Source organism: Dermacentor silvarum, chromosome 10 (genome assembly GCF_013339745.2).
Source record: "Dermacentor silvarum isolate Dsil-2018 chromosome 10, BIME_Dsil_1.4, whole genome shotgun sequence".
Taxonomy (NCBI): domain Eukaryota; kingdom Metazoa; phylum Arthropoda; class Arachnida; order Ixodida; family Ixodidae; genus Dermacentor; species Dermacentor silvarum.
Genome location: NC_051163.1, coordinates 96,574,868 through 96,601,720, shown reverse-complemented (window position 1 = coordinate 96,601,720; position 26,853 = coordinate 96,574,868). Strand labels below are relative to the sequence as shown.

Sequence of the window (26,853 nt, the reverse complement as noted above, 5' to 3'; positions counted from 1 at the left end):
AGAATAGGCGGCGAGCGAAACGACAATCGCGAATGCTGATCAGCAACTTCCTGCGATGCGGGTCTCGTTCGACCAGTCGCTTAGCGTAGTTTCTTCACAGGCTGTCTGTCTGTCTAAACTGAATTCCCGCGTGGACGCCGGGTAAACGTTTCTGATGTGCGAGGCGGATGTTTAGCCGCAAACTTAATTAAATTAAAGTAAATTAAATTCTCGCGTTTCAATGCCCAAAACCGCGGTGCACTGATCACGAGGCACGCACGCCGTATTGGGTGGACTCGGAATCAGGTTTGACTACCAGGGGTTCCTTAATTATAACGTGCACCTAAATCTAAGTAGATTAGCGTTTTTTGCATTTCACCCCCATCGAAATGCGGCCGCCGCAGCCGGGTTCAAACCCGCGACATCGAGCTCACCAGCGCTATACGCCGTAGCCGCAGGGCTATCGCGCGCCGGGTCAAACACAAACTACGAAGATCCTGGCATAGAAGAAAGGTGAACGCTTTCGTAGACGATCTGATTGTAATTCATCGAGGAAAAATAAAAACTCACAAACAACACGCATGCAACGCACAATACACAAACCCACAATACACAATCACACAATACACAAACACGCAATAAACAAACACACATGCGACACACGATACACAAGCTCGCAAGCAACACACAAGCGCACGATTTATCGCGGCGACACGGCTGAGTGAACTGTATACTAAATCATGGCCGCCACAGCAGCTGCCCGCTTTCGTGACTTTGTTCCATTGATCCTTAGAATGCATCGCCGTCGCGACCACGTTACTCTCGCTGCATTTTTTTAGGTCGCTGCGTTCCGGGAAATCCGCGAGAATAAGACTCCCTATAGCTCGGCCGAAAGCTTGGGTGAGGTGCTCGTGGTAACAACTATAACGCGTAAGCAACAGAAAGCGACGATCATAATATATTCCGGTGGCAGTGGGTCGGGCACTCGGTCACCGGCGCGTACGGACGCTTTCCGGTGAATAACGAGGGAGGCGGCAACAAAGAGTCCATGGGTGGTGTGTTGGCTCAGCATTCGACCACGTGCGTCGTTCCGTTCCACGCGGACTGGGAATGAAAAACATCGGCGCAAAGGGCGGCCGGCCGGCAGGTGTTCCGGCGTCTGCGCTCGAAGGCCAGTCTTCCCCGATGCGCGCATTGCGTGATGCAGAGGGTGCCGGCCCGAACGAGTACGGCGCGTGTCGACATGCGGGCACGTCCGGCCCAATTCCGGCGTTGCACTCTTGCCCGTGCCTCTCCTGGAGTCGCGCCTAGAAAGTTTACTTAAGCGGTGACGTCAGTCGTGGTGCCAGAAGCAGTCACCGCAGAGGTGTGTCTTCAAACTGTATATACGCGGGCGAGATCAGTGCGGTTTCGAAGAAATCGCTCGCGTTTGGAATCGCAGCAAATCATCGATATGGGGAATTTCCGATGAAGAAATTCGAGTCCGGAAGTCGGGACGCGTAGTAAATTACTCGTAAATTCGTAAACTGGTAGTAAATTTAGCGAATAATGACATTACAAGTTGAAATAGCCTACAAGTATATAAGAACATCCCGCTGGCGCTGGTTCCTGTTAAAAAAAATAAAACTACATACTTTATTTATTCATTTACAGAATACCTGCGTCACCTCGAATTCATTATCGCAGGGGGGACAGTTAGAGGAAGATGTGTTAAATCACTCGCAGAAATAAAGAATAAATACAGAAAGCAAAGTAATATCACGATGGAACATACAGTGAGGTAACATTTTCAAGCGTAATAGAAAACTAAAACAAAATTAGGACAGTAATGGATTGTCACAAACACAGACTTAACAGACACTGAAACATACTCTTCCGGCAACAAATTCCAGTCTTTCACAGTTTGTTGAAAGAAGGATTCGGCAAAACGCTTCCTATAACAATTGTTATCGCGCACCTTCTTTCAGTGGTCGAGTCGATTCGAGACTTAAGTTGGCTCCGACAGGTAGTTGCGGCTATCAATGCCTGTTTGATTATAGAAGATATACGGTGGAAGAGTTTGAGTCTCAAATTTTTTCTTCTGGTGATTAACGTTTCCTAGCCCAGCAATCCTGATATTTCAGTGACACTTTCGAAAGGGTTGTATAATTGGAGACGAAGCTTGCAGCTTGATTTTGAAATGGTCCCAAATCATACAGGCGTAATCGAGGATAGGTCTGACATGCAAAAATAAAGCGTTTCTTTAGCATCTTAGGACGCCGATTTTAAATTTCTACGAATAAAAAATATTTTACTTGGCTTAGATATTGACTGCTGAATGTGTACGTTCCATTTAAGTTTCGGAGTGAAGTAAACACCAAGGTATATTTGCACTCTGAGACGCTTTATTGTTGTGTTTTCAACATGGTACTCTGTTCTAGGTTCGAATTTTTTATTTGAAAAAGAAAGGACATTACATTTATTAATATTCAGACTAATTTTCCAGCCTAGACACCAATTTGCTATTTTATCAAGGTCCCTTGGCAAGATTGCTACATTTGATGGTAAATTAATTTCTCCGTAAAAACACAGTTGTCTGCAAATAGTTTCATGGGGGACTGTATATCATCTACAATGTCAATAATATATATGACGAATAACAGTGGAGACCATCGAATACTTGTGGCTAATGCTCCAGTTGGGCTTTCAAGAAGCAAGTTTTCACAACGTCAAACGTAATGAGAGAAACTTGCCAACGTTATTACTACTGGGATGCGAGTGTCGTTTTATAGTAGTGGTGAAAGCAGCTGTTCGTGATTCCAAAACTACTTCAAATGTATTCGCTTCTGGCATTGTTCTATTCGTATTAGATTCAGTTTCAGAAATTACTGTTGGCATACCCTATAGCCTAATCACATGATCATACAGAGGCAGGAAACAGGTGCAATGTCAACCTTCGAGTCGCCGACGGCGGAAAAAGCGAGGTGTCCGGTTGCGCGTCGGCGGAGAGGAGAAGGGGTATGCAAAATTTGGGGGAGGGGTGCTGCTTGGCAACGAAGACGATCGAGATGTATTTTCTTCTCGTCGTCCATCACGTGTCGCGAACCCGTGTCGAACAGCTGAACGGTGACAAGGCTGCGATTTGATCGGCGCGTGTCGGTTCTCTTGCGTCGCCGATGTGTAACGAGACAATAAGGGGGCGACGCGGACTTCGGAAGGGCGCTCGTTATTCGATGCGAGACAGGTTATTGAAACCGAGAACCAAGGAAATACGAAGGGACAGCCAAGATTGGCACGCTCAACGATACAAAGAAATAGGCAAAAAAAAAAAAAAGAATCCTTCACGTTGCGATTAAGTGCTTCCTGGTGTTCCGGGGGCAGTTATTTTCCTTATAGGAGTGCCTGTAATAGCTGCGAGTATGCGACGCTGGCACGTGACACTGACAGTCACGACAGCTCGGCATCGGTTCCACTGAATTGGAGAGCCGCTCGCAGACAAAACCAGTTGGCGAATAAGCTTGCGCATTCTGTAAAGACGCTGACGCGTTCGTATACATTGCAATCTGCCGTGACGTCACGAAGGCAGCGCTGACGGCCGCAACTAAAACAGAATTTAGTTTGCGCAAGACCATCGAGCAGTACTTCCTAGATAAAAGGAGGCTTGGGCGCTTTTAATTGTGACGTCATAAGGTAAGGCCATGCACTTTAAGAGAGAGAGAGAGAGAACATAGCAGATGAACGGCCGGGAGGTTGATCGGAATAACTGTCTGGTCGCTTACTCTGCATTGTGGGAAAAGGGGAATGAGAGAAAAGATAAGGCGAAAGGACACGAAGATATCAAGCAGTTTGTCCGCACAATTGATCTGAAGCCCCCGGAAATAACGGTCACAGTCTTTCATGCAGTCCCAATTACACTCAACATGTGAATTCATTTGTGTGCACTTACCTCTGAGGCTCATAGCTCAGCGCGATTATCTCTTTTCCAAAGCATCGTTTTCACTGCGATCGCCTGCCTACCACGTGACGTCAAAATAAGAGTTTATTTGTTGTTTAGCAGGAGCTCCTTTGAGCTCTTAATTACAGAGGCGGGCGAATAGCAACTTTTTTAGAATACGAATCGTTTGGACATGTTTTGTATTCGTCCCCGATAATGTCTTTCATGTCTTTCATGTTTCATGTCTTTCATGTTTTTCTCTTTCATGTCTGATGACCTACATTAACTATGTTGCGTGGTTTGTGGAAAATTGTGCGCCTATGAGCTCAGGGCGGGTATTTTGTAGCGATGTCTTATGACTTATTCTATACTAGTCTTATCATCCACCGCTCTCGGCCGGCTGATCCCGTTGATAACGCGAGCGGACCGTCACTGTGACCACTGACAAAGCGCGATAAGTGCGAAAAGGCATTAGCACCGGAAAGGCATCGCTACAAAATACCGGCCCAGCTTGATCTTGCATGCACATTCCTGTGTGCGTGCCCCTCTCTGGTTTTCGGGGCTGTACAATTGTCTTCGACACCGGGAACACCGTGAGCGCCATGTCGAAGTGTCGGTGCACTCATTTTGCCGTCGCTTCGAGTCGGTCTAACCCTAAACCCTGCAACACATATAAACAACGGTCGTGTGAGGCATGCAAGATCGTAACGCTGTTATCATAAGAACTTCCGCACGAACACTACGCCAGAGCACTCGCTTAAGCAATGTCTTGCGAAGCAAGGCCGGCGTGAGACAGTCGTCTATCACATTGTTGTCCCAACGGCGGTATGTCGCACAGCACCCTCGTCGTCGCGGCACAAGAGCGTCGGCATGCGATCAGTACGTCGACCCCTCTCGTTTCCCCGTGCGTTCCAACAACGCGATTATGAATGTCGCGTGTTGCTTCGCCCGCGTCACAATGGAGCTCGGCTCGGTCGGCCGAGCGCTCGGACGAGATTGCGTTCCTGGGTGGAAACATTTTAGCATTGTTTGCGCTGAGCGATATTAGCGGGAGACGACCGCTATTGAAATATATTGAGCACGCGCTCGCTCGACGAACGTGTTGACTAGCACGGCGCTCGAAAGCGGTGCCTCTTAAAGTTACTGTATATGGCACCGCTCCCTGTGGGAGCCATATAGAGTAACTCTAGTGGCTCTCTATTCCCGCAATGCCTAGCACCCTACCACAAGGTACAAAATTCTTCTTCTTCTTTCTGGGGTTTTACGTGCCAAAATCGGTTTTGATTATGAGGCACGCCGTAGTGGAGTGCTCTGGATTAATTTTGACCACCTGGGGTTCTTTAACGTGCACTACAACGTAAGCACGCGGGCGTTTTTGCATTTCGCCTCCATCGAAATGCGGGATTGCCGGGAAATGCCGGGATTCGATTCCGCGACCTCGTGCTCAGCAGAGCAAATGGTAAAATATTAGAAATTATTGGTCTCTAGTTTTCGCCATGGAGAATACATTCATTAAAAAAGAAAGAAAGCTTGAACATCTTTAGAGTAAAAATTGATTATTATAGTAAGAAATTAATTGTTTATTCGTTTCTTGAACTACCAAGAACTGAAAGCTTGCTCCAGCATATAAATAGAAAAAGAAAAGCTATTGGGTGAGCTTTGCGCTGCATTTCCCGCGCATAAGTCAGTTTGGAGGTGCCAAATTGAGCGCATCAAAAGTGACACAGTGGGCTACGGGGAAGTAAAAAAAAAAGAAAATAAAAAGAAAGAGAGGCGTGAGGTGTTAACCATTACCAACGTCATGAAGCAAACTAGCGCGCGATGGTCATTTACCATCAGGGGAATCTGGTCCTTCAGGCATCACACACCCCTTCCCTGCCCCCTCCCCCCCCTTTTTTTTTAAAGTCTACTTTAGAGGGGGACAGCCCCAACCTACATGACACAAGATTTACAGACAACAAATGTGTGGCACAATAATTACAATGCCCAAAAGCTAACCTATAATATTTCGCTTATCTTTAAACTCATCAGTACCCCTTTGTAGCTGCCATAATCGAAGGGAGTGATTCGCGCGAACTTTTCAAAATAAAGGTAGGCATTCTTATTTTACCCCGTCAGCACCTACATAATACTTGCGTCATATTGCCTCCAATTTGATTGCTTTTTTTTTAATTCTTCTCCTAGTTATTTGGCATATAGTTGCAAAACACAATCTCGCGCTGTTATTTACTTACGTTATGTATACGTCGTCTTTTAGGTTCTGTTGCATACTGTGCTTACGTTTCGATATGATTATATTGTTCGGCGTAGTTTACGTACACAAGTGTTAGTGTACATATCATCATCATCATCATCATCATCATCATCATCTTATATCAATGTCCGCTGCAGGACGAAGGCCTCTCCCTGCGACCTCCAATTACCCCTGTCTTGTGCTAGCTGATTCCAACTTGCGCCTGCAAATTTCCTAACTTCATCACCCCACCTAGTTTTCTGCCGTCCTCGACTGCGCTTCCCCTCTCTTGGTATCCATTCTGTAGCTCTAATGATCCACCGGTTCTAATGATCTGTAGCTCTAATGATCCACCATCCTACGCATTACATGGTCTCCCCAGCTCCATTTTTCCCTCTTAATCTTCATTAGAATATCGGTTACCCTGTTTGTTCTCTGATCCACACCGCTCTCTTCCTGTCTCGTAACGTTGGGCTTAACATTTTCGTTCCATCGCTCTTTGTGCGGTCCTTAACTTGTTCTCGAGCTTCTTTGTTAACCTCCAAGTTTCTGCCCCATATGTTAGCACCGGTAGAATGCAATAGTCGTACCCTTTTCATTCTACTGGTGCTCGCCATTGTAGATATACGTATACTTCCTGTATTTGCAGCTGTACGTGTTCTACGAACCGCATGCACATCTCTATGTAACTGTTGAAACAGATTAAAACATGGAGCGCTATGGCATTTTACAGGTAACCAGATTTTTCTTTTTTTTTTTTGGGGGGGGGGGGGGGAAGCCAGAGGACAGGAAATTTTCTTTTTTTATCAATTTTGTTGTCTTTCGGCCGATTTCTGATGCAGCTGTACTTTTTCTTTATCATACATATTTCTTTTGGTCTGATTGTCTAAAGTAAACGCCAGCCTCAAAGCACGAGGGTTCCAACAGTGAAGCTTCCGGTAATTTTAAGGTAACCGGCATTAATTCTTCGCCTTACATGACATTACTGTCCGCCCGAGTACCATGTGAAAGTTTTTAGGAAGTGATACTTGCGACGTGCCTCTTATTGTGTACGAGACATACTGCATAGTTACCCGATGCAAGGGGCTTATTTTAGTGTCATAATTATGCACTCTATTTTTTAAAAAAAAGGTTCCAACCTTTTTATAACATCATTTGAACTCCACGAAGGCAAGCATGTTCTGCAATGCATGGAGGCTTTGCATCGTAAATACTACGTTCATGGAGACACAGCTGCGTGCAGCGGAACTATACCAATGGGGTGAGCACAGCGAAGAAAGATCACGACAAACACAGGTGAATGATTCTCGAGATTGAATATATATTCCTAGCGCAATAAATTTATTGAAAGGCGTGCATGCGACTTTCTTAAAAGGCAGCGCAGGTTATTGACAGTGAGAATGTTGCAAATCACAGATTACGCTCTATTTTCTTTATCTTTACTCTTCTGGATGAGCGGTAGGGGGTCACCTCGCTTCCTTAAATACACGCGTCAATACAAGCTTTCACGATTGCGTCAAATGTTGGCCCAGCTGTGAGATTTCGTGAGTGCTGGCTTCCCCGCAAGATTTGTAGTCGTGGAGAGTCTCGATGATTCGTGTTGCGTAACGCAGTACGTCGTGTACGCAAAATGCATTATCGTCAAGGCTTTCCCGCTAGGGAGTGCTTTTTGTTTCTCTAGGGAGTGCTTTCCCACTAGACAGTGCTTTTTCGAAGAAACAGCCGCACCTACATTCATCTCGTACATCTTTAGGTCCGGTATCCGAAACGTTTGCTCTAATTCGTGCCGCTTGAATGCTCTAGAAATTCACCGCCCATGCGCCCAGTACAGATGGTAAACCAGCGAAGCTTAAATGTGCGGCCCCGGTATGAGCCACACGTGATTTCTTTCTTTCTTTCTTTCTTTGCGGGTATGCGGGTATGCGCCACGCTTCACTTTGTTATCGTTAATCGTGACGTAACTGACGAGCATGTGATGTTATTGATGTCATGACCTATCGGTCATGTTAGTCATACATATGTACCCTTCCGTGCCAGTTTTGGTATGTACCAAGTGAACAAGACGCGAGTTTTCGATAAGTTTGCGATAGGTTTTCGACAGGTTTATTTCCGCCGGAGAGTTTCTGTGGTCGGACCACGAGTGGTTTCAGCCTAGGCATATACAGCGTCACTGTAAAATATTCAGAAGGGCTAACTGTTGGGCTATAGTTGGTCTGACATGTTCCATGTGTCATTGTGCAATTTATTGGCGCTTAGCTTTCCTGTCAGCAATACAAACGACTGTACACTACTGCCCGCTGTTAAATGGCCTACCTAACCAGTAATGAAGCCAGTATAACTGAAATGTTTCTTCGCCTTCATCTGAGAGAAATGACTGTCGTAATCAATTGGACGCACATTTAATAGAATGAAAAGCCGTCTCTAGGTACTTATGCCAACGGTCAGCGATAATCAATGGCGGAATGCTCTCCGCATGTTCCCCTCAACAGCATACCTTACTGTATGTGCGCGCGCAATCATAAACATCGCTATGGCACCCCCCCCCCCCCCTCCTCCCTCCCATATTTATCGCTATAAGCCAACACGAATACTTGTACGGCGCATCCACGGTATTCAGAACTGAACCCTCTTAATTCCGACACGAGCGCTCCCTTGACTCAAACCAGGGCGTCAGGTATCGTGGGTGTTTCAAAGGTGTGCAAAGCGGAAACCACACAGAACACATTACCGCCGTATACCTACGTCCCAGATTTGCTGCGCCTGCTTCTCGTCGCCTAATGGCCACGTTGCGATAACGGCTGAGTGGCGCTGTTTCTTTTCCTTCTTTTTTTTTTTTTTACTTCTAGCTCAGGAAAGGCAATCAAGGAGAAAGCATTTCTCTCGGTCTCCTTCGCAGCGCCGGATTGCGTGGGTGTCGTTTTGCCGCTCGCAGATATTTGTGACGCGCGACGCTTGGCATGTCCTCTGCCTATCTATCACCGCACTTCTTTGTCGATAACGTTAAGTCAAAGGTGTGTGTCGCCGATAACAGGGTGCCGATATCGTGGCCTCTCGCACAACGCTTGCGTCAGACCAACGACGACCAACGCATACGCGCAGTGAGAAACTGCGACTTAATCATGAAGTATAGCTTTGTTTGTGCCTTGTCACTTTATCCACGTTGAAAGATCAGAAAAGGGCCAATAGCTATGGCGTTGTGCTACTGAGGTCGCGGATTCGATCCCGGCCGCGGCGACCGCATGTTATTGGGGACCAAATGCAAAAAAATGTTCGTTTACTTAGATTAAGGCCTACGTCAAAGAACCCCAGGCAGTCAGAAATAATCCTGAGTCTTGAGTTTTCAAAGCAACCGGCTACACAACTTAGAATCCTCTCTACACCTATGCATCCCAGCTGGACTCTGCCGTCGAGAAGCTACCCTACTTTTTCGAATATGGCTAGGAGTGAACTTTACCAAGTCTTTTGCATTCAGAATCGGATGGGCCGACGACGCCTCGTGTGATGACTGTGGTAGCGAGGAGACTCTTCGGCACCTTCTCTGTGACTGTCCTCACTACAATTTAGAGACGATCGCTCGTACACGCGATAGCGCGTTTCGACCAAGGACCTCTAACAGAGGAACTTATTTTAGAATGCCGACATCACAAGCCATCGCAGCGGAGGGCGAAGAGGGCACTGTTGCAGGTTTTAAGTGCAACAGACTTGGACAAGCGGCTTTAGCCCGGACAGATGTTTATAGTGCTGCAAGTGCTACTGTGCTGTGCCACCTGTGACCGATTGCGATTGTGTATCTGTGCTACTTTTTTCTCTATCTCTACTTTCCTGTCACTTTACCTCCCCCTCCCCTCTCTCCCCAGCGCAGGGTAGCAAACTGGATGTTCTCATCTGGTTAACCTCCCTGCCTTTCCCCTTTCTTCTGTCTCTCTCTCTGAGTCCTCCGCTACGGCGTGCTTCATAATCAGATCGTGGTTTTGACTCGTAAAAGGCTAGAATTTTACCACATATATGTACACTCCAAGCACATTTCTGCAGTCGTGGCCGCCGTGATGTTCCGTATAAAGTCCAAAGACGATAACGTCGTCGCCGCGCGCCGTACGCTGTGTGTGCGAGTGAAAGCTTGCGACGGTCAGCCGACGATCGCGGCTCGATCTCGCAAGCGCGAGGGCGGTAGGCGAGGTGCGCGAGACACAGGAGAGAGGCGAGGGAGGTGGGCCGGGGTGGGCGTCCTACTCCGGCGAATGCTGCTTACGACGCGGCCGCGCCGCAGTATGTTGAAAGCGATCTGGGACGCGGACAAAGTGCTCGCCCGCGCGGGCCTCTTGAAAGCGATCTGCGATGTGGACGAAGTACGCCACGCCGAGTGCCGGTAGCTTCGTATGCGCTGTGCTTACGACGATTAAACTTTGGGTAACAGCGCAAAACAGACGACCACAAGAAGGGAGACACGTACACACAAGCGCCGACTAACAACTGGTTTTATTGGCAAGGATAGCACACCTTATATATGCCGAACTGAAGCAAGGGAAAGCGGAAAAACATACGTAACAAGGGTAAACTCGTGCCAACAACGCAGGCGCAATGCAGCCAACCAAGCGCAACAAGACGCAAACAATTATTTTTCTTTCCAATCTGAACCCCCGATAGCCGCATCCAGAAGATCAAATTCAGCATCAAGGAGAGCAAGGAAAGGGTTGCTGAAGCACTTGCTACCGAACTTCTTAATGTGGTAGGCTTCTAAACTGATGCGCGCGGTCTTGTCATTGCTCTTTCCTAGAATCGTTGTCTCTTTTAACCGGGCCTCACAATCAGTACACTTGCTAACGTCCGCAACTATATCTGCGTATTTATTATGTGGTTCTTTTTCAATATTGGAGCGTGTTCCCCTAAACGGTCAGTGACACAGCGACCAGTTTCGCCGACGTAAAACATCCACATGACATGGGAATGCAATACACCACTCCATTAGAACATTTGTCATGTGGGATGTTTTACGTCGGCGAAACTGGTCGCTGTGTCACTGACCGTTTAGGGAAACACGCTCTGAAATTGAAAAAACCAGATGATAAATACGCACATATAGCTGCGCACGTTAGCAAGTGTACTGATTGAGAGGTCCGGTTAAGAGAGACGACAATTCTAGGTGAGAGTATAGTGACAAGACCGCGCGCATCAGTTTAGAAGCCTACCACATTAGGAAGTTCGGTAGCAAGTGCTTCAGCACCCCTTTCCTTGCTCTCTTTGATGCTGAATTTGATCTTCTGGATGTGGCTATCGGGGGTTCAGATTAGATAGAAAAATAATTGTTTGCGTCTTGTTGCGCTTGGTTGGCTGCATTGCGCTTGCGTTGTTGGCACGAGTTTACCCTTGTTATGTTTTTCCCCTTTCCCTTGCTTCACTCTGGCCTATATATAGTGTGTTATCCTTTCCAATAAAACCAGATCTTAGTCAACGGTTGTGTGTACGTGTCTCCCTTCTTGTGGTCGTCTGTTATGCGCAGTTACCCAAAGTTTCAATATGTACCAACTCGCCCAAAAAGAAGTATTGATGGACTACGACGTTTAGTTCGGGTTGAAGCGATGGACAGCACGAAGGTCAATTCGCTCGCTGCTGCTGGAGCGCTTCCTCACTCCGCCGTTTTGACAGCGACTTTCCGCGTTCATCGAGCGAGATCTGTTCATGTTTACCCGTGTGCGCGTGACACTGTGCTTGTTAATTTAGTTCGTAAGGGATTGTTTGCAAGTTTATACAGCCGATAAAACTAATACCCTGACTTCGTAGAGCTGTCTACTAATTTGCCATCGCAATCGATGCTTCGCCTTTCGGGCGGAACTGCGACTCTTTCTTTCTTTTCAATAATTAGAGAACCGCATGCTTGTGATCAACTCAGGTCGAACAAGGAATGTCCACGGAGCCAGTATTCCGCCAAATGGACTTGTCTTCGTCAAGGCAACAAATGCCTGTATATCAAGTTTCTTCCTGGACGCAAAACAACTAAGCCGTCACTATCATCGGCAGCAGAAGCATTAATTACATTGACGTCCTCAGCAGAAGCACCATCGTTTTAAATAACATCAACAACAACTATCAGCAGCATCAAATGACATCCGTCGTCTCATCATCATCAACAACCTTAGCTGCAGCAGACTCCAAGAACATCGACAGCAGTAACAACTTATTTATCCAACAACGACAGTGAATTACCCTGTACACGACCAGACGGCAGGAGGGCTACCACAAATACTAACCCAGTTAAAACAACAACAAAAGCGAGGTAATTTAATTAAGCAAAGTAGTGTTAAACAAGTAATAAACTTGGCGCTTTTCCTTTCGTCCGGCTGGCGTATTTGCAGCCTGTGAGGCGTCATTTCTGCGCACTCTAGAGTACTGTATACAGTTCGCGCGGACAATACTAGACAAACAGATAGGGAGTTGCTGCGTTCACTTTTAGCCCTAAAGTGCATCTTACTCTAATGCGGGTCACATGGGCTGGAAGCGCTGTGTCCCCTTTCTGCGCTCTGTTTTTTCTGGCACTAGTGCGTATCCCACGAATGGTTGCAACGTTTTTATCATCGGACGGATACCTATGTCGCAAATGTAAACACGTGCACTCGGTCACACGACGCGCTGCGCTCCTTGACCGGTCGAGTTCCTTTCGTTTGTTCCCGAGTTGCGGAACAATTAGACTACCCCTCTTCGAGCGCCCAACCGTCCTCGAGATCTTGCTCTGGTTTCTGCCCGCCATTGATTGCGCCGTGATTGGGGTCTCACGAAGGTCGGCCGAGATAGCATTGTTCTTTGGTACCGAGTGTTAGTCTCCCATCCGCCACCCTGATAAATTGCAAAAGAAAAGAAGGGGAGAAAAAAAAAAGTAATGTTGCGGAGAAGCCGATAGTCCCGCTCGCGACTAGCGAATTAACAGCTGCTGATGGAAATTGTCATGTAGTCGAGAAGCAGATTCCCAATGAATAAAAACCTGATTGTGTAGCGTCCTTGTGCTAAATAATTGTTTTCGATCTTTCTTTTTTTGTTAATAATCAGCCGTTTGTTACGAAAAAGACGCGCGATAGTTGTTATTACTGCTTCTGTTGTTGTTGTTGTTGTTGTTGTTGTTGATGATGATGATGACGATGAGGATGACGATATTATTTTCGTGAAGCTTGTGCCACTCTTGGACGCAAACCAACCAACCAACCTACCACCTAGCTTGTCTTGCGGCATAGATGTTTGTTTGTTGAAGTACTGGCACAGCAGTTGCAATGGGAAGTTAGAATTGTATGCGAAAAGCTTGGATGCTTCATAAAAAAATAGTCGCAGTTTCGTCTTAAAAGCGAAGCATCGATTGCGATAGCAAATTAGTGTACATGTAACGAAGTAAGGATAATAGCTTTATCGGCCGTATAAACTTGTAAACATAGGCATACTAACTAAATTAACAAGCATGGTGTCACGCGCGCACAAGCGAACATGAACACATCTCAGTCGATGACCGCGCAAACTCGCTGTCAAAACGAAGGAGTGAGGAAGCGCGGCGGGAGAAGCGAGCGAATTGTCTTTCGGGCTGACTCACGCATCAACGCGAACTAAGCCGCAGAATCACAGCGCAAGGCGGACTCTCCCCGTCGCAAATGGCTTTCAAGATGCAGCGGCCCGGGCCGCCCGAAGTAGAACGCGCCACCCCCTCCTCCCTACATTCCCCCCGGAGCCTTACGCGCGACGGAAGACGGCGCGCTTCCTCCCCGCTTTCCTCCCTTGCGTGCGCGAGATTGAGCCGCGATCGCTGACTCACCCTCGCACAATTTGACTCGCGCATACAGCATATGGCGCGCGGCGACGATAATATCACCCGTGGACTTTATAGGAACCTTACGGTGACAGCGACACCAGCAGCAGAAATGCGCCGACATTGTCCGTATAATTGCTGTCGCAATAATAACACTGGTGCAGGTCTGTTTTTAATAGCGCACGCCGTGACGTATTGCGAAAGAAAACATGTGCCAAGTATACCGGCGAAGAAGGCGGTGAATCTCAGTATAGCATAAAGAACGCAACGAACGGTGCAGCAATTTTACGTGCAGATTTTTGTAGCCCGCAATAATCTCATGGACTACCCTATGAAGGACATTACCGTATTTACTCTATTGTAACGCGAGTTTTCTTTTTTTTTTCACGGTTTTAGTTGCTTGAACTCTACCCTCGCGTTGCATTCGAATAACGGCAAAATTTACGATTTTAAAGCGTGCATTCTAAATTCCGCGGTTTTTAACGTTACGTTGGCAACCTGTACCTTTACACGTCGATTCAATCCATAGACAAGTCGGCTGAAGTCGAAGCTTCTTTTTTGTTGGAATCGCCGCCATTTTAGCTGTAGCACAGCATTCGTTTCAATAAAGAACAAGCACAAAACAAGCATCCGAACCACATGAGTGATCCTAAGGTGCTCCTGCTAACAATGCGAAGCACTTAGCGCTCTCCGCATATGTTTTCCGGTAAAGATTACTGTTGCGCAAGCTGCCGCGGCAACGGCAGCTTGCGACGTGGGGAGTGCAGTCACTAGCCTTTCATATATATATATATATATATATATATATATAATGGAACCAGCCTAGCAACTGGTTTCATTGTTGTTGCAGCACCGCTATGGGTGGGCAACGCATAGTATAGGACTCTCGAGGAGCAGCGTGAATACGAGGAGTGGCGAAAGGGAAAAGAAACGGAAATACCAACAGCGGCGGCGTGCTGCCGCTGGTCGCATTGCCGTGGAATTCCAGCACACGGGAAGTCTGCACGTCTACATTCTCCTGTGGCGCCGGATGAGGAATTGCGCAATAACGCATTGCATGCCCTCCCTCAGCAATTGGAGCGGTGGATTTCAACAGATTCGCTGGACATCATCCCCTTTCGCATAGCTGGCACGGCTAGTCAATTTGATTTTTATGAACGTGTTGATGTCGAGGCCTTTCTGCGGCCAAATTTATGCGCAAATATGCATGCTACACGTGAAAGTCTTTGGGTGGAACACGGCTCACTGGAGCTTGCTGCCAATACTGCATTGTGACACCTATTTATTATCTAATTATAGGCGAAGAAACATGAGACGGTAAGGTCTTTTTAGAACCAGCTATCCCCAAAGACCCAAGCACTACTCAGAAAAGAAAGGGGGGAAAAACAGATGGAAATAACAAATAGCAAGAAATTAACACAATCATTGCGCGTTCGACGAATCACATGCATGTAAGTATATAGGCAAATCAGCAATTGAGGCATGGCCTAGTCCTTTGGTGCAGTCACCAAATTGCGCAGGGAGAATCCGCATCAAAACTTGCGCATAAACTCAATTGTAGTGGCGTTCACAACACTGAAGTGGCATTCAAACCACACGGAATGGTCACTCGGAGGCAGCCCAGGAGACACCGCTAAGAAGTTACGAAGGGCAGTGACGGCACGCCTCTGCTCACCAGGGCAGCGCCACGGTTGAAGCTTCACTTGACTCACTGATGCAGGGCGTCTGCCAACAAAGTTACTTATATAACTGCCACGCAGGCGATCCCATTGCTGGTCATATCGTGGCCATTATATAAGTAAAAATTAAATTAAATTGTAATGTTTCACGTGCTGAAACCACGATCTGATTATGAGACACGCCGTAGTGGGGGACTCCGGAGTAACTTTGACAACATGCGGTTCTTTAACGGGCACCTATATATCTAAGTACACGGCTGTTTTCGCATTTCGCCCCCATCGAAATGCGGCCGCCGTAGCCGGGATTCGATCCGACGACATCGTGCTTAGCAGCCTAACACCATAGCCAATAAGAAACCACGGCGGCTAATTCTATGAGTAACATTTGTGTGCTTGTGACATGTGTGTTCGTGCAACGTGCAATGCTTATTAATATCTTCTTCCCGCTTTCTTTTTCTTATTTATTCTTGCCTGAGTAGTGCTATTTAGGATTTTGCGATGACCAGCCCAAAAAGGGTACCTTCTCTTATATATATATATATATATATATATATATATAAGGACAGTGAAGAAACGCCTCTGGTTCAGACCAGAGGAAACTAAGGCGGCATACCGGCCTCTTAATTTTCTTCAGGTTCAAACACACCCCCCTTTCACGCTCGGGCGTTCACGTCCGCCGAACTCGACACGTGTCGGCGCAATTTGCGTCAATCTTCCTCTCGACGTGCGGTTTGACATCTGCGCTTGCCATCTCGAAGCCACTCGGGGAATGTCGAGTACTCTGCCCAACAATAGACCCTCGAGGCAGGGAGGAAAACAGAATAGATACGACTGTACCTTACGAGCTCAATATCGTTCCTTGAATGTTAGTATCAGGCAGCGGCATCTGAAGAACGCGTGGCGTGGACGCTATAATCTGGCCTATACAGCAAATCGCAGCTCGTTATCGTTAATACACGCAGGAATGCGCATGTTTTTGCACGTGCTTCTTCCCATCGCTTCGACTAAGCCATGTGGCTTAATCACGAAGGCATTTTTGAAATTCGATCTCCCAAGAGGTCGCTCTAGAAAGAGAGAGAGAGAGAAACAGTGTCTGAAGAGTTGTACTTCATATCAGTATCACAAGGTGTCGCCGGCAGTATTGATGTTCCCGGATACATCGAGTATTCCATCCACGGTTTATCTGTACTGTTTTTAATGTCCATATTAATATCCCGCGGTGCATTGCCAACCTATTATATATTAAGAAATATTAGGTACGTGTTAGTACTCAGCTGTACACACTTCGGAGCGCTATCCTTATCTTGGTTCAAACAATTGTGGCATAGCACTGCACAGTGTCTGAATAATATATCTCTCCGGAGGGAGCCATTCATTGTTCAAGCATAGTTACCCACGTTGGAAATAGCCGCTATCTGATAGTAGTGGCACTTTAAGTAAGCGGCCAAGTACAAGTGCCTGTCGTATACAGACAAATCAAACTAACTATACGCACACAGATGTTGTATTCCTGCTCTCCGTTCACACGCCAACCCTTATTTTTCTCTTGCATATCTAGGGATCTCGCAGACACTAGATCGAGCTTCTGTTGCTAATATTAGCAAAACACCCGCGTGATCGGAATTGTAAGCATTTTTACGCGACAGCGTTAAGGGGTCCGTGTCGCAAAAAATCTGGTGTGGGCGCCGACCTAAGTGTCGATACTAAGTTTGCACATGTGGCGGAGGAAGCGGCGATCGCTCTGGCTTTTCACAGCGCAAAAGTTCCCCTTATCATCTTCTCGGACTCACGCACAGCAGTTAGATCCTTCTCGGCCGCACTAGTGTCTGAACAGGCGAACCATATTGTGATTAAAGCACTTCAAAGAACTCCGGAGAGCAGCGAAGGAGGATACCACATCTCGTGGTTCCCAGCCCATATAGATGCCTCAGTTAACCCGCTCGGATGTAATCCTAACGTGCAGGCCCACCGGATAGCGCGCGATTTCACGTACCGCGCTGTCAGGGGTAGCCAGGCTCGGAACGAGGTCAGCATCCACAAAGATCCATTATGTACCTTCCACGAAATTGTTTCCCATTATCGTCTCGGCAGGAGGAAATTTCCACCCCCCCCCCACCCCAAATTGAACAAACCTCAGGCTAGCACACTCAGACTTCTGCAAACCCGTTCGTATCCCACTCCCCGGTCCCTTAACAGGATAGACCCTGACCATTCACAGTCGTGCTCCAAATGTGGTCATGACTCATGCTCTTTTGATCACATGCTCTGGTTGTGCCCAGCCCTTAACGCCTCTCCACCCATCACGAAAGAGCAATGGGAGGAATCCCTCAAGAGCAGCAATCTTCAAATCCAACACCAGGCTGTCCAGAGGGCCCACGACATCGCGACGGGACTTGGTCTCCCGGTCCCATCGTGGGCGGAGCCACCGACTTAATCTGGGGGAGCCTTCGGCTCGCCTAGATCTTAGTTCCTCAGGACTGAAATAAAGTTCTTGTCATGTCATGTCATGGGCGCCGACCGTCATTTGGCAAAACCTCATTCCGAACCACAACAACGTAGGCCCTCCGTAGACACTATATACGTCATTTACCACCAAAGTTACTGACACTTTGTCTTACATTCTTTGCAAAAGTTATTCCATCAGAATTTTTGAGAATGACAGCCCACAAAGAAAATGTCATGAAACAAAGCGCCAACAGCGCATGCATTTTATGTTAAAACTTCTCAGACTGAAATATTAAAAGTACGAAACGATAACAGGAGATCGGCTCACGCGAGAGACCGCGTTTCTATCAGAAAGCGCGCCTTCGTGCATATATTCACCGCCAGCGTCTCCCGGTAAACATTACCGTTATATAAGCTGCAGTTGCAGGGAACCGTGAGGAGCAGTCAACAATCTTTGAATGCTGTTGCGTTCCACTCTTAAACGCGAAGCTTAGGCCTCCTCCAAATTTTTTACGAGGTCGTTTAACCAGTTCTTTCAACACGCGCACTGGTGTGATCAGATTTGCGAGGTCCTTTATCGACTGCTAAACCGCCCATATCAATCTCTAAAGGCGCTGAGATAATGCCGGCGCGTTTTACAGGAAATATGCCTAGTTCAGTGTTATACGATATCCGGTCACTTTGAACTCAATCCGTGATCGCCTGTCTTCGAGGAAATCAATACAAATCTACTGGGAATTCGCCGCTCACTCGGCGTGCTGCACAAGACGAGTTCCAACTGTTGCGATGTATGAGCAGGGGGATTAGTATAGCTTCGATGGATGACGCAAGTCCACACATGTCGCCGAGTGAAGTGGCCTATAGCGATTGTGGTACAGCCCAGCCAAGGGTTCGCGAGCATGCACTGACTGCGAAAAATTTCGCCACTCACTGTGGCCTTCGGCGTATATATTAATTTGCCTCCGCATACGGGAAACTTTTCCTCGTATTGCAGCACTTCCGCGAAAGTGTGGACACCAGGAGTGCTACGCGCACTTGGCATTCGTAATTGGGTGCGCTGTTCAACGACACTGAGCTACACAGCTGCGTGCGGTACTGTGTAAAAAACGTGTATATAATTGCGAATAGTCTATAAAAGGTAAAAAAAAAGTCATCCAGCCAACTTGTGACACGACGCTACAAAAGAAACCCTTACGGGTTCCTCAGAAACAGAGGTTCGCAATGAAGAAGAATTCGTCCTGGCCCGAGATGAATTTTTATTAACTTCTCCCCACATTGCACGACTCTGCAGAAATGATTTGCCAGTAGCGAATGGTATGCGCAGAAGAGCAAGCTAATGTATGGGATAACTTACAGGAAATAAGCTATCAAAAAGCGAATCCAGAGGAAATCCAGTCGGAGCATGTAATAATGTTTTTCACAACCTCCGAGGAATACGACGCTACGATCTAGGGTGCCTAGATGCGCTTCGCATAGGTCAATTGTACACACGCATTTTGTGTCCGTTCAAACCGAAGCGTCGGGACCTACACAGTATCCGTTGTACGCTGCGTAGGCGATGCGTAAACGTCTTAGAGGGGCAGTTCCTGACTCATGCATCCGACTGGAATTTTTCCACCATGTCAACGACCAACGGAAACGCCACTTGGTGGATTAATTTAATGAGCCACTGGAGATGTGGGGTGAAGGGGAAGCAGTTAGTGAGAGCAGTGCACAGTTGTATTCAGGCTAAGACCAACTTGGAGCGTGCTTCTGTAAACATTCGTTCGGTCATGTGACCGAGAATGGTGGGTCATGCGAAGAGGTGCATAGCATTGTAACGGCTTAGTGCGGTCATTGAGGCGTTCACGCGGGGTTTCCGCGAATTAGCTTTACGTCGATAAGCTTTGTTGCAGATTCCAACACTTTCAGCGTAGTCGTTGGGCGTTGCAGCTTCCAGCTTCGATCATCATCGCAATGATACAATAAAAAAAAGAAAAGGTAAATCATTACCGTTAATAAGCAACAGCAACGTACCTCAAATTAGTTTTTAATTGTAAATGAGTGAATGCATGAATCAATCAATCAATCAATGAACTATTGTCAGAACACGTTTATGTGTGCTCAAATATATAACGCGTGAGAAGATACGTATGTGCAATATGAAAAAAAAAACACCAAACACACACAAAAAAAGAAAAACGTCGTTATCTACAATCGTACTGCAGCTGTGGTCCTTAAGGAGGGCTTACGGTTACAATTTAGTTCTGCAAAAAACCTATTTGTTGATCTTCGTCGACGCGGGGACGCCGATCTTTGTTTTATGCGAACAAACATGCATTTCGCAGTCGTCCATTGTTAAGAAAGGAATGGAATTATTTCTACAACGATGCGTGTTTTTTAACAGCCTACGTTATTTTAAAGAACTCGCAGTATACCTAAACGAAACTTAGAAATACAAGACCTGATGACCGATGGCTAAGTTAGACAACGGCAGTCAGGTTACCACGCAGCGCCTATGCTTTGCTGTTCCTCAAGGAAACGTGTTTCCAGGGAGCCGACATAGATATTGAACTAGTTGATTCAGCGTTAGGAATGGTAAAGCATGGCGAAAAGCATGAACAAAAAAGACGTCTTCCTTATCTTTCATTTCCGTTCAAGCAAATATTTTCACTCAGCGCCCCTGTGTATCTCACGCCTTCTTTTCATCCATGTATTTAGGCTGCTTTACCATTCCTCATTCAAAAAAAAAAAAGTCGGAAGACGGGGGCCGACAGGTGTGAACATACCGTGTGATAGAAGTTGTATGAATAGGGGTAGAGTGCCTCAGACAGGCTGCCCGACGTTTCGATAAAGGAACCTATCTTTGTCAAAGGTATCCTCGTCATCATTAGCTTGTGCAAGGAAACGTGCACATCATTCTATTCTTATCAGTTCGGGTACTTTGTGTTCTGTTCTGTTCTTTTCCTCCACGTAATTCTAACTTTGAGCTTCGTATCCTCTGCATTCACGCAGAGTTCGGGATCTCTGACGTTGACTCCGGTGCACCTGAATGGCTACGACACGGCGGCCCAGCACCAGCCTCCCACGGTGACGGCGAACAAGGGCCAAGATGGCGACGACGACCAGTTCGCGCCACCAGCGGCCCCCAGGGAGCGCGCGGAGTCGGTGACGTCACGAGGCAACTGGGGCAGCCGCTGGGAGTTCCTGCTCTCCTGCGTGGGCCTCTCCGTGGGCATCGGCAACGTCGTGGCGCTTCCCCTACCTCGCCTATCAGAATGGAGGAGGTTAGTGCCGGCAATGCGGAACGATGTGAATCGGTAGCGAAAAAGTCGGCCTACATTTACACCCTGTGAAAGTGGATGCACATCGAAGCTGGTGCGGACGCTAGACAAGTACCCCCAACTGACGTCAGACGACGTCACACAAGCACCACCACTACAAGCGACGTACGTGACGTCACGCGCGCACGCACGTGTGCGGAAGTGCAGCATACATCCTCATTCTTCTAGGCCGTCCGCCAAGCGCCTTAACTAAATAATGTTTAAAAAAAGGAATTGCGTCAGAAAATGCGTAAACTACGGCTTACGCTCTTTCTGCAGACATGATAGCTTCGGATTGTAATACGAATATATGAGAAAAAAATAATTCCGTTACCCGGAACTGAAAAAGAAGGCCATTTTTCAACTGCCGTTTGAGGTCCATCCTTATTCGTCCTTATTCTTGTAGGCCCTCCGCTTGGCGCAAGTGCGTTATTGAAGTAATTGATAGTTGGTCGTCGAGGTTGGAGCTACGCAGGGCAGCGTGCCATCTCGACGAGAGGGTCGTGGGATTAGTGTCGAGGTATTGTTGTGTACAGTCCCAAAGCATGTGTGTAAGTGTGGCTGGCTGTGTCTTGCAGATATGGCACGTGGGATTGGGGTAAATGTCTGGGTAAATCTTGTTGTAAAGGTGTAACGAGGGGTAAGTGTTGGTTTGTAGCAGGCGGAAAGTTGTAACCTGCGCTCGGGATAGCTTGCTGTGCGGGCCGGGGAAAGTCCTACGCTCTAAGTAGAAGGATTTAACTACATCATTGTAGCGTGTCAGGCGATCCCTACCGGTGAGGGCAGCCTCCCCGTCTCCCGCGCGGTAAACGAGCCCTCGCGCTAGGGAGTGGGCAACCTCGTTGAGGTTGGGGAGGTGCGGGTGGACGGTGCCTACATGAGCTGGGAACCAGACGAGTGTAACCTGATGGTCGGTTGAGCGGGGTGCTTGTTGCAAGATGCGCAAGGCTTGGTGGGAGATACGGCCGTTGATGTAGTTGATAACGGCGGAGCGGGAATCAGAGACGATGGTATGGCATGTTGGGTCTAGCGCGATGGCCACTTCTTCAGCTTCCTCAGCGTGTGGGGTTACTAGGCTGATAGCATGGTGGAGAGAGCCTTCACGTGTGGTGACGGCTGCAAAGCGGTTACCGTGGGGATATTCGGCGGCGTCGACAAAACTCACACCGTCGTTGCGAGCAAGGGCTTTGGTGAGAGCCGTACGTGCTGTGCGGCGTGCCGGTTGTATTCGGGGTGCGTTTCTGGGGATAGGGTCGGCGGAATCCGCAGGGGATCTGGTGTGCGTTATGAAGTAGTGTGAGTCTCTCCAGCTGAAGCGGCGTTGGCCTTGAGCTCTCACGCCAGTAAAATTGTCACCGCGAAAATTCGTACCAATTAGAAACGCAGCAACGGCGTACACACAGATTCTCCTCTTTCTACCCCCACGGCGGTTGGAGACCCGCTTCAAAACATGGTGTTGATAGCATCGTATTGCATGCCGAGCACACGGAATGGTCGAATTGCAGGAGAAGCGCGATGTCTTCGTACATAATTCTGTTTCGGACGGCGGCCACGGAGAGTCTGTAGAGGAGGAGTTGCTCGGAAACTCAAACACAAACCTTTCCACGAGATTAAAGAGCTGCCGGCTTCTGCCCAGAGTCCGGGCGTCGGAGCGGAGATCCCCCACCGAGAGGAAGGCCGTGCGATTAGACAGAAAGTCTTATTTTGTAGGCCCTCCGCTTGGCGCAAGTGCGTTATTGAAGTAATTGAATTTATCAAACTAAAATGCGCCAGAAAATTCGTAAAGTCAGACGTACACACAGCCTGCAGACACGATAGCATCGGGTTGTAATTCCAATTACAGGAGAAAACATAATTCTGTTGCTCGTGAAGTCAAACACAAACCCCTTTTCCAGCTACCGTTTTTTTGTGTGAACACGCCACGAAAAATCCCGACCAGCTAGAGGCTAACAGCTCCGCTGTAAAACGAATGAAGGCGAGCGTAAAACTCACGGACGGCGTGGGACTTACAACGTTGCTTTCAGATCTATCGCCATTAGAGCGAGAGCGTCAGACCTTGCAGTCGAACGCATTGCGAAGTGTGGCCGAAACGTTGACAGTACCAAGCACGTGGTGGTCACCTTTGCTTCTTTGTTTCATACGCCGGTCACGCTGGTCACTTTTGATCGCGATCGAGCACAGAGAGATCGATCGAAAGAGCCCACTGTTACAAAAAAAAGGGCAGGCATTGGAAAGCATTCTCATTAGAGAAGAGCAGGCTCTCGCAAAGTCCCTTATTTGTTACTCAGGCGTCAATAAGAAACGGAAAATCAAGAAGAAAGTACCGCAGATTCAATGCACTTGTCAAATTATGTGTTTAGCGAAGCTTTATTTAAACGAGTAATTAAATGCTTTACAACTAACAGCCCCGCGTACACTTGCATTTGCTTTCATCGTATGCAGCGCGACGTGCAACCTCATGCAATGTCCATGTTTTTTTGTTTTTTTCTGTTTTCAACTCGATCGGCGTCGCATCGGGCACGACTGCCTATGTGTAGTACACATTATAACGATGGTGCTCGTGGAACGCTCTTGTCATGCTGGTGCCGTGTTCGTGGTTGCATATCGCTCTTGTCGATATTAAAGCGAAGCTTTCTTTGGCTAGCCTCCCGGATTCGGCGTGGCTGCTTTCTGCTGGCTGTTGTCGGGGGTTGCTCGGTATCTAGGAAGAATATGCTTGAGGATATGTATGGGAAGGTTATACGAATGAAAGTATCAGCAAGCGGGCTTACAAAGCCCTCGCTGCTGCCCATTCTTGGCCAATAGCCCAGAACCGAGTAGGTGCCACTGTGAGACAAATTGTATAGAGAAGCCTTGAATGTAACTACGCATCTCTCGTGCTTCTCTGGGCCCCCATACACCTACGGACAGCTAGAGGCAACGATGAGGTTGTGCACGTGCCATCGTTCGCTAACTCGAACAAACTTTGCGTTATTTAGATTGGAACACCGCGTTCAATCCGCGTTCTTTTTTTCTTTATTTCTTTTTGTCACCAATGTGCCGTACATTTCGATCGATGTCCGGCTTTCCAACTTGTCGATGCGCCACCGATACGCATGGTACCGGAATACATAGGCGACAATGGGGTGTGGTCTGCTGTGTGTGGCCGCCCCGAGGGAGGGTGAGGAGGGGAGGGGGGGGGCACAAAATGAGGGCTACCTTCGGGACCAGGCACGCGTAGGTGGCCGGGATTTCCCCGCTTTCTCGGAGTTCCTGCATATTCACATTAACGATAGCGTCAGCACGGTTGAGTAACGACAGGCTAATTCATGGAAGTGTTTCGTTATTCAGTCTGCCTGCCTCCGAGCCTTACTCACATTAGTTTTCGAAACGTACGACAGAGATTAGATGGGGCGATGATCTATTTATGGACAGAAAGAGCGCTTTGGTTGTCATTTCGCTTTTGATTGTTTTATTATCTTATTTTCATGCATGCCCTAAGGTGTAAAACCGCAGGCGGCAGGTTCAAAGATGCAAAAGGTTTCAGCCTGTGTTCTAACATCTGCGAGGCCGCGATTATGCGGTGTCTGTCATGTCGTTCATAATAACGTGTTCTAAACTGCATATAGTTCCCCCGATTTGGTTCCTTTTCTGTGTAGTTACACGTGTACCACGCTGCTAAGATCTTGTATTAAAAAGCTAGTATCTATAATTAAAAAAAATTTCCGCAGCTTGCACTGGAGGCGCAATGCTAACGAGACAGCGGCAGCTGATGGGAACCTAGCTATACAGTCCTAGCTTTCGAGCTAGGCTAAGTACGACCAAGTCATCCCCAGCATTTCCGGAATTTATTGATTATTGATCGATTATCGATTAGCTATCGATTGGCTATCGCAAGGTATTGGCCACGTACTTAGGCTAGGCGAAGCGCTACCAAGTCATCCCCAGCATTTTCCGGAATTTATTGATTATTGATCGATTATCAATTAGCTATTCATTGGCTATCGATTGGCTATCGCAAGGTCACGTATTTGGGCTAGGCTAAGCACTACCAAGTCATCCCCAGCATTTTCCAGGAATTTATTAATTATGGATCGATTATCGATTAGCTATTGATTGGCTATCAATTGTCTATCGATGACTGACTAAGCTTAAGTAGTCCCAATCATGCTTAGCTTGAGTTAGACAGGCTCAGCTTCGCTAGTTCACAGGGGTATGCGCCATTGCGCTTGGACCCTTTCTGCTCTACCGCCAGGATCGGCCCACATTTTCTGTTAACGCGCCACGGACTTACGGCCGGCATAAACAGCTCCGCTGAAATAAATCTACGGATTACGACTCGGTAGCGTCAGGAGGATTTATGTAGAAGAGGGAGGGGGAGAAAGGGTGTGATTCGCACAAGTATTACGCATAGTATGCGAACACAGAATTGCACGCACGACACAAGTCCGTTTCAAGATGGAGGCCACAATGTGCGTGTTTAGTGTCAGTCCCCCTGAGTCGCGGTAACCACGCGAAACACATTACAGCCAGCATCGCGGCATACCCTTTTAAAGGCAGTTTAAGATAAACGCTGCGACGATGCTCACGAAAAATACACCGGAAATACGCTCCTTCCTTTCGCTCCTTCAGATTGCTAGCAAGCATGTTTTCTTGGTTGCAGGCTATAATCAGGTTCCACCTTATTCGCCACCCCACACCTTTGGAGGGGGAAGCACAGGAAAAAGTGAACTTGTAAGAATTGACGCGCGCGCACACACAACAGTGTTCAATATGAATTTAAAGGCTGTCGCGTAGCCCAGTCGTCCTCAGGAAAGCGCTGCATGTGCTCCAATGGCTTTGTATTTTAATGACGGTCGAGTACAGAGTGCCAATACTTTTTCTTCTATGAGAGGTTTGTCGTCCAGTTGGCTTACTGCTAGCAAGCAGATACTGCAGCGAGAGAGAGAGAGAGAGAGAGAGAGAAATAAAATATGAAAGGCAGAGAGGCTGGCCAGATTAACTGTCCGGCTGGCTACTCTGCACTGAAGGAAAGAGGATAGGGTAAGAAAAAAAAAAGACCAGGAGAATAGAAGAGAAGATGCGACAAGATTCTGTCCGCACAAACACGCGGTGAAGGCATCGACAATGACTACACTCATTCATATGTTGCCGATTCTTCTAAGAGCAGAGAGCGCATGTAGTCGCCTAGAGAAGGGCCGCAGCGGAGGATGCGTTCTCTGGTGTCGCAACCACAAACTAGACGACACGAGCCGAGGCATTCTATAAGAGCAGACAGCGTATTTGGTCGCCAAAACAAGGGCCGTAGTTGAGGATGCGTCTCGTCGCATCCACGAAACATTAGCACGAGGCATTGTCTACGGCGTCGACAGGAAAACAGTGGGGACTCTCATAAATATGGCATTACGCATACGTTGTCACTGATTACAGGCGTGCAGCTAGCTCTCAACCCTTCCCTGCGCGCCGACGACGCGACGGCGCAGTTACGATCGAGCGGGCGGAGGGGTTCAGTCACCCGCTGGGGTGGGGGTTGGTTTCCCGCG

The 26,853-nt window shown here is 47.6% G+C and overlaps 1 protein-coding gene across 1 annotated transcript in view; it reads left to right on the top strand.

Annotated features, from left to right (window-relative positions):
- Positions 1-26,853, top strand: part of LOC119466327 (sodium- and chloride-dependent glycine transporter 2-like) — an 80,901-nt gene that overhangs the window by 30,401 nt on the left and 23,647 nt on the right. The window contains 2 exon segments of the mRNA XM_037726828.2: positions 21,024-21,257; positions 21,259-21,295. Coding sequence (XP_037582756.1) covers positions 21,024-21,257; positions 21,259-21,295 — 271 coding nt within the window.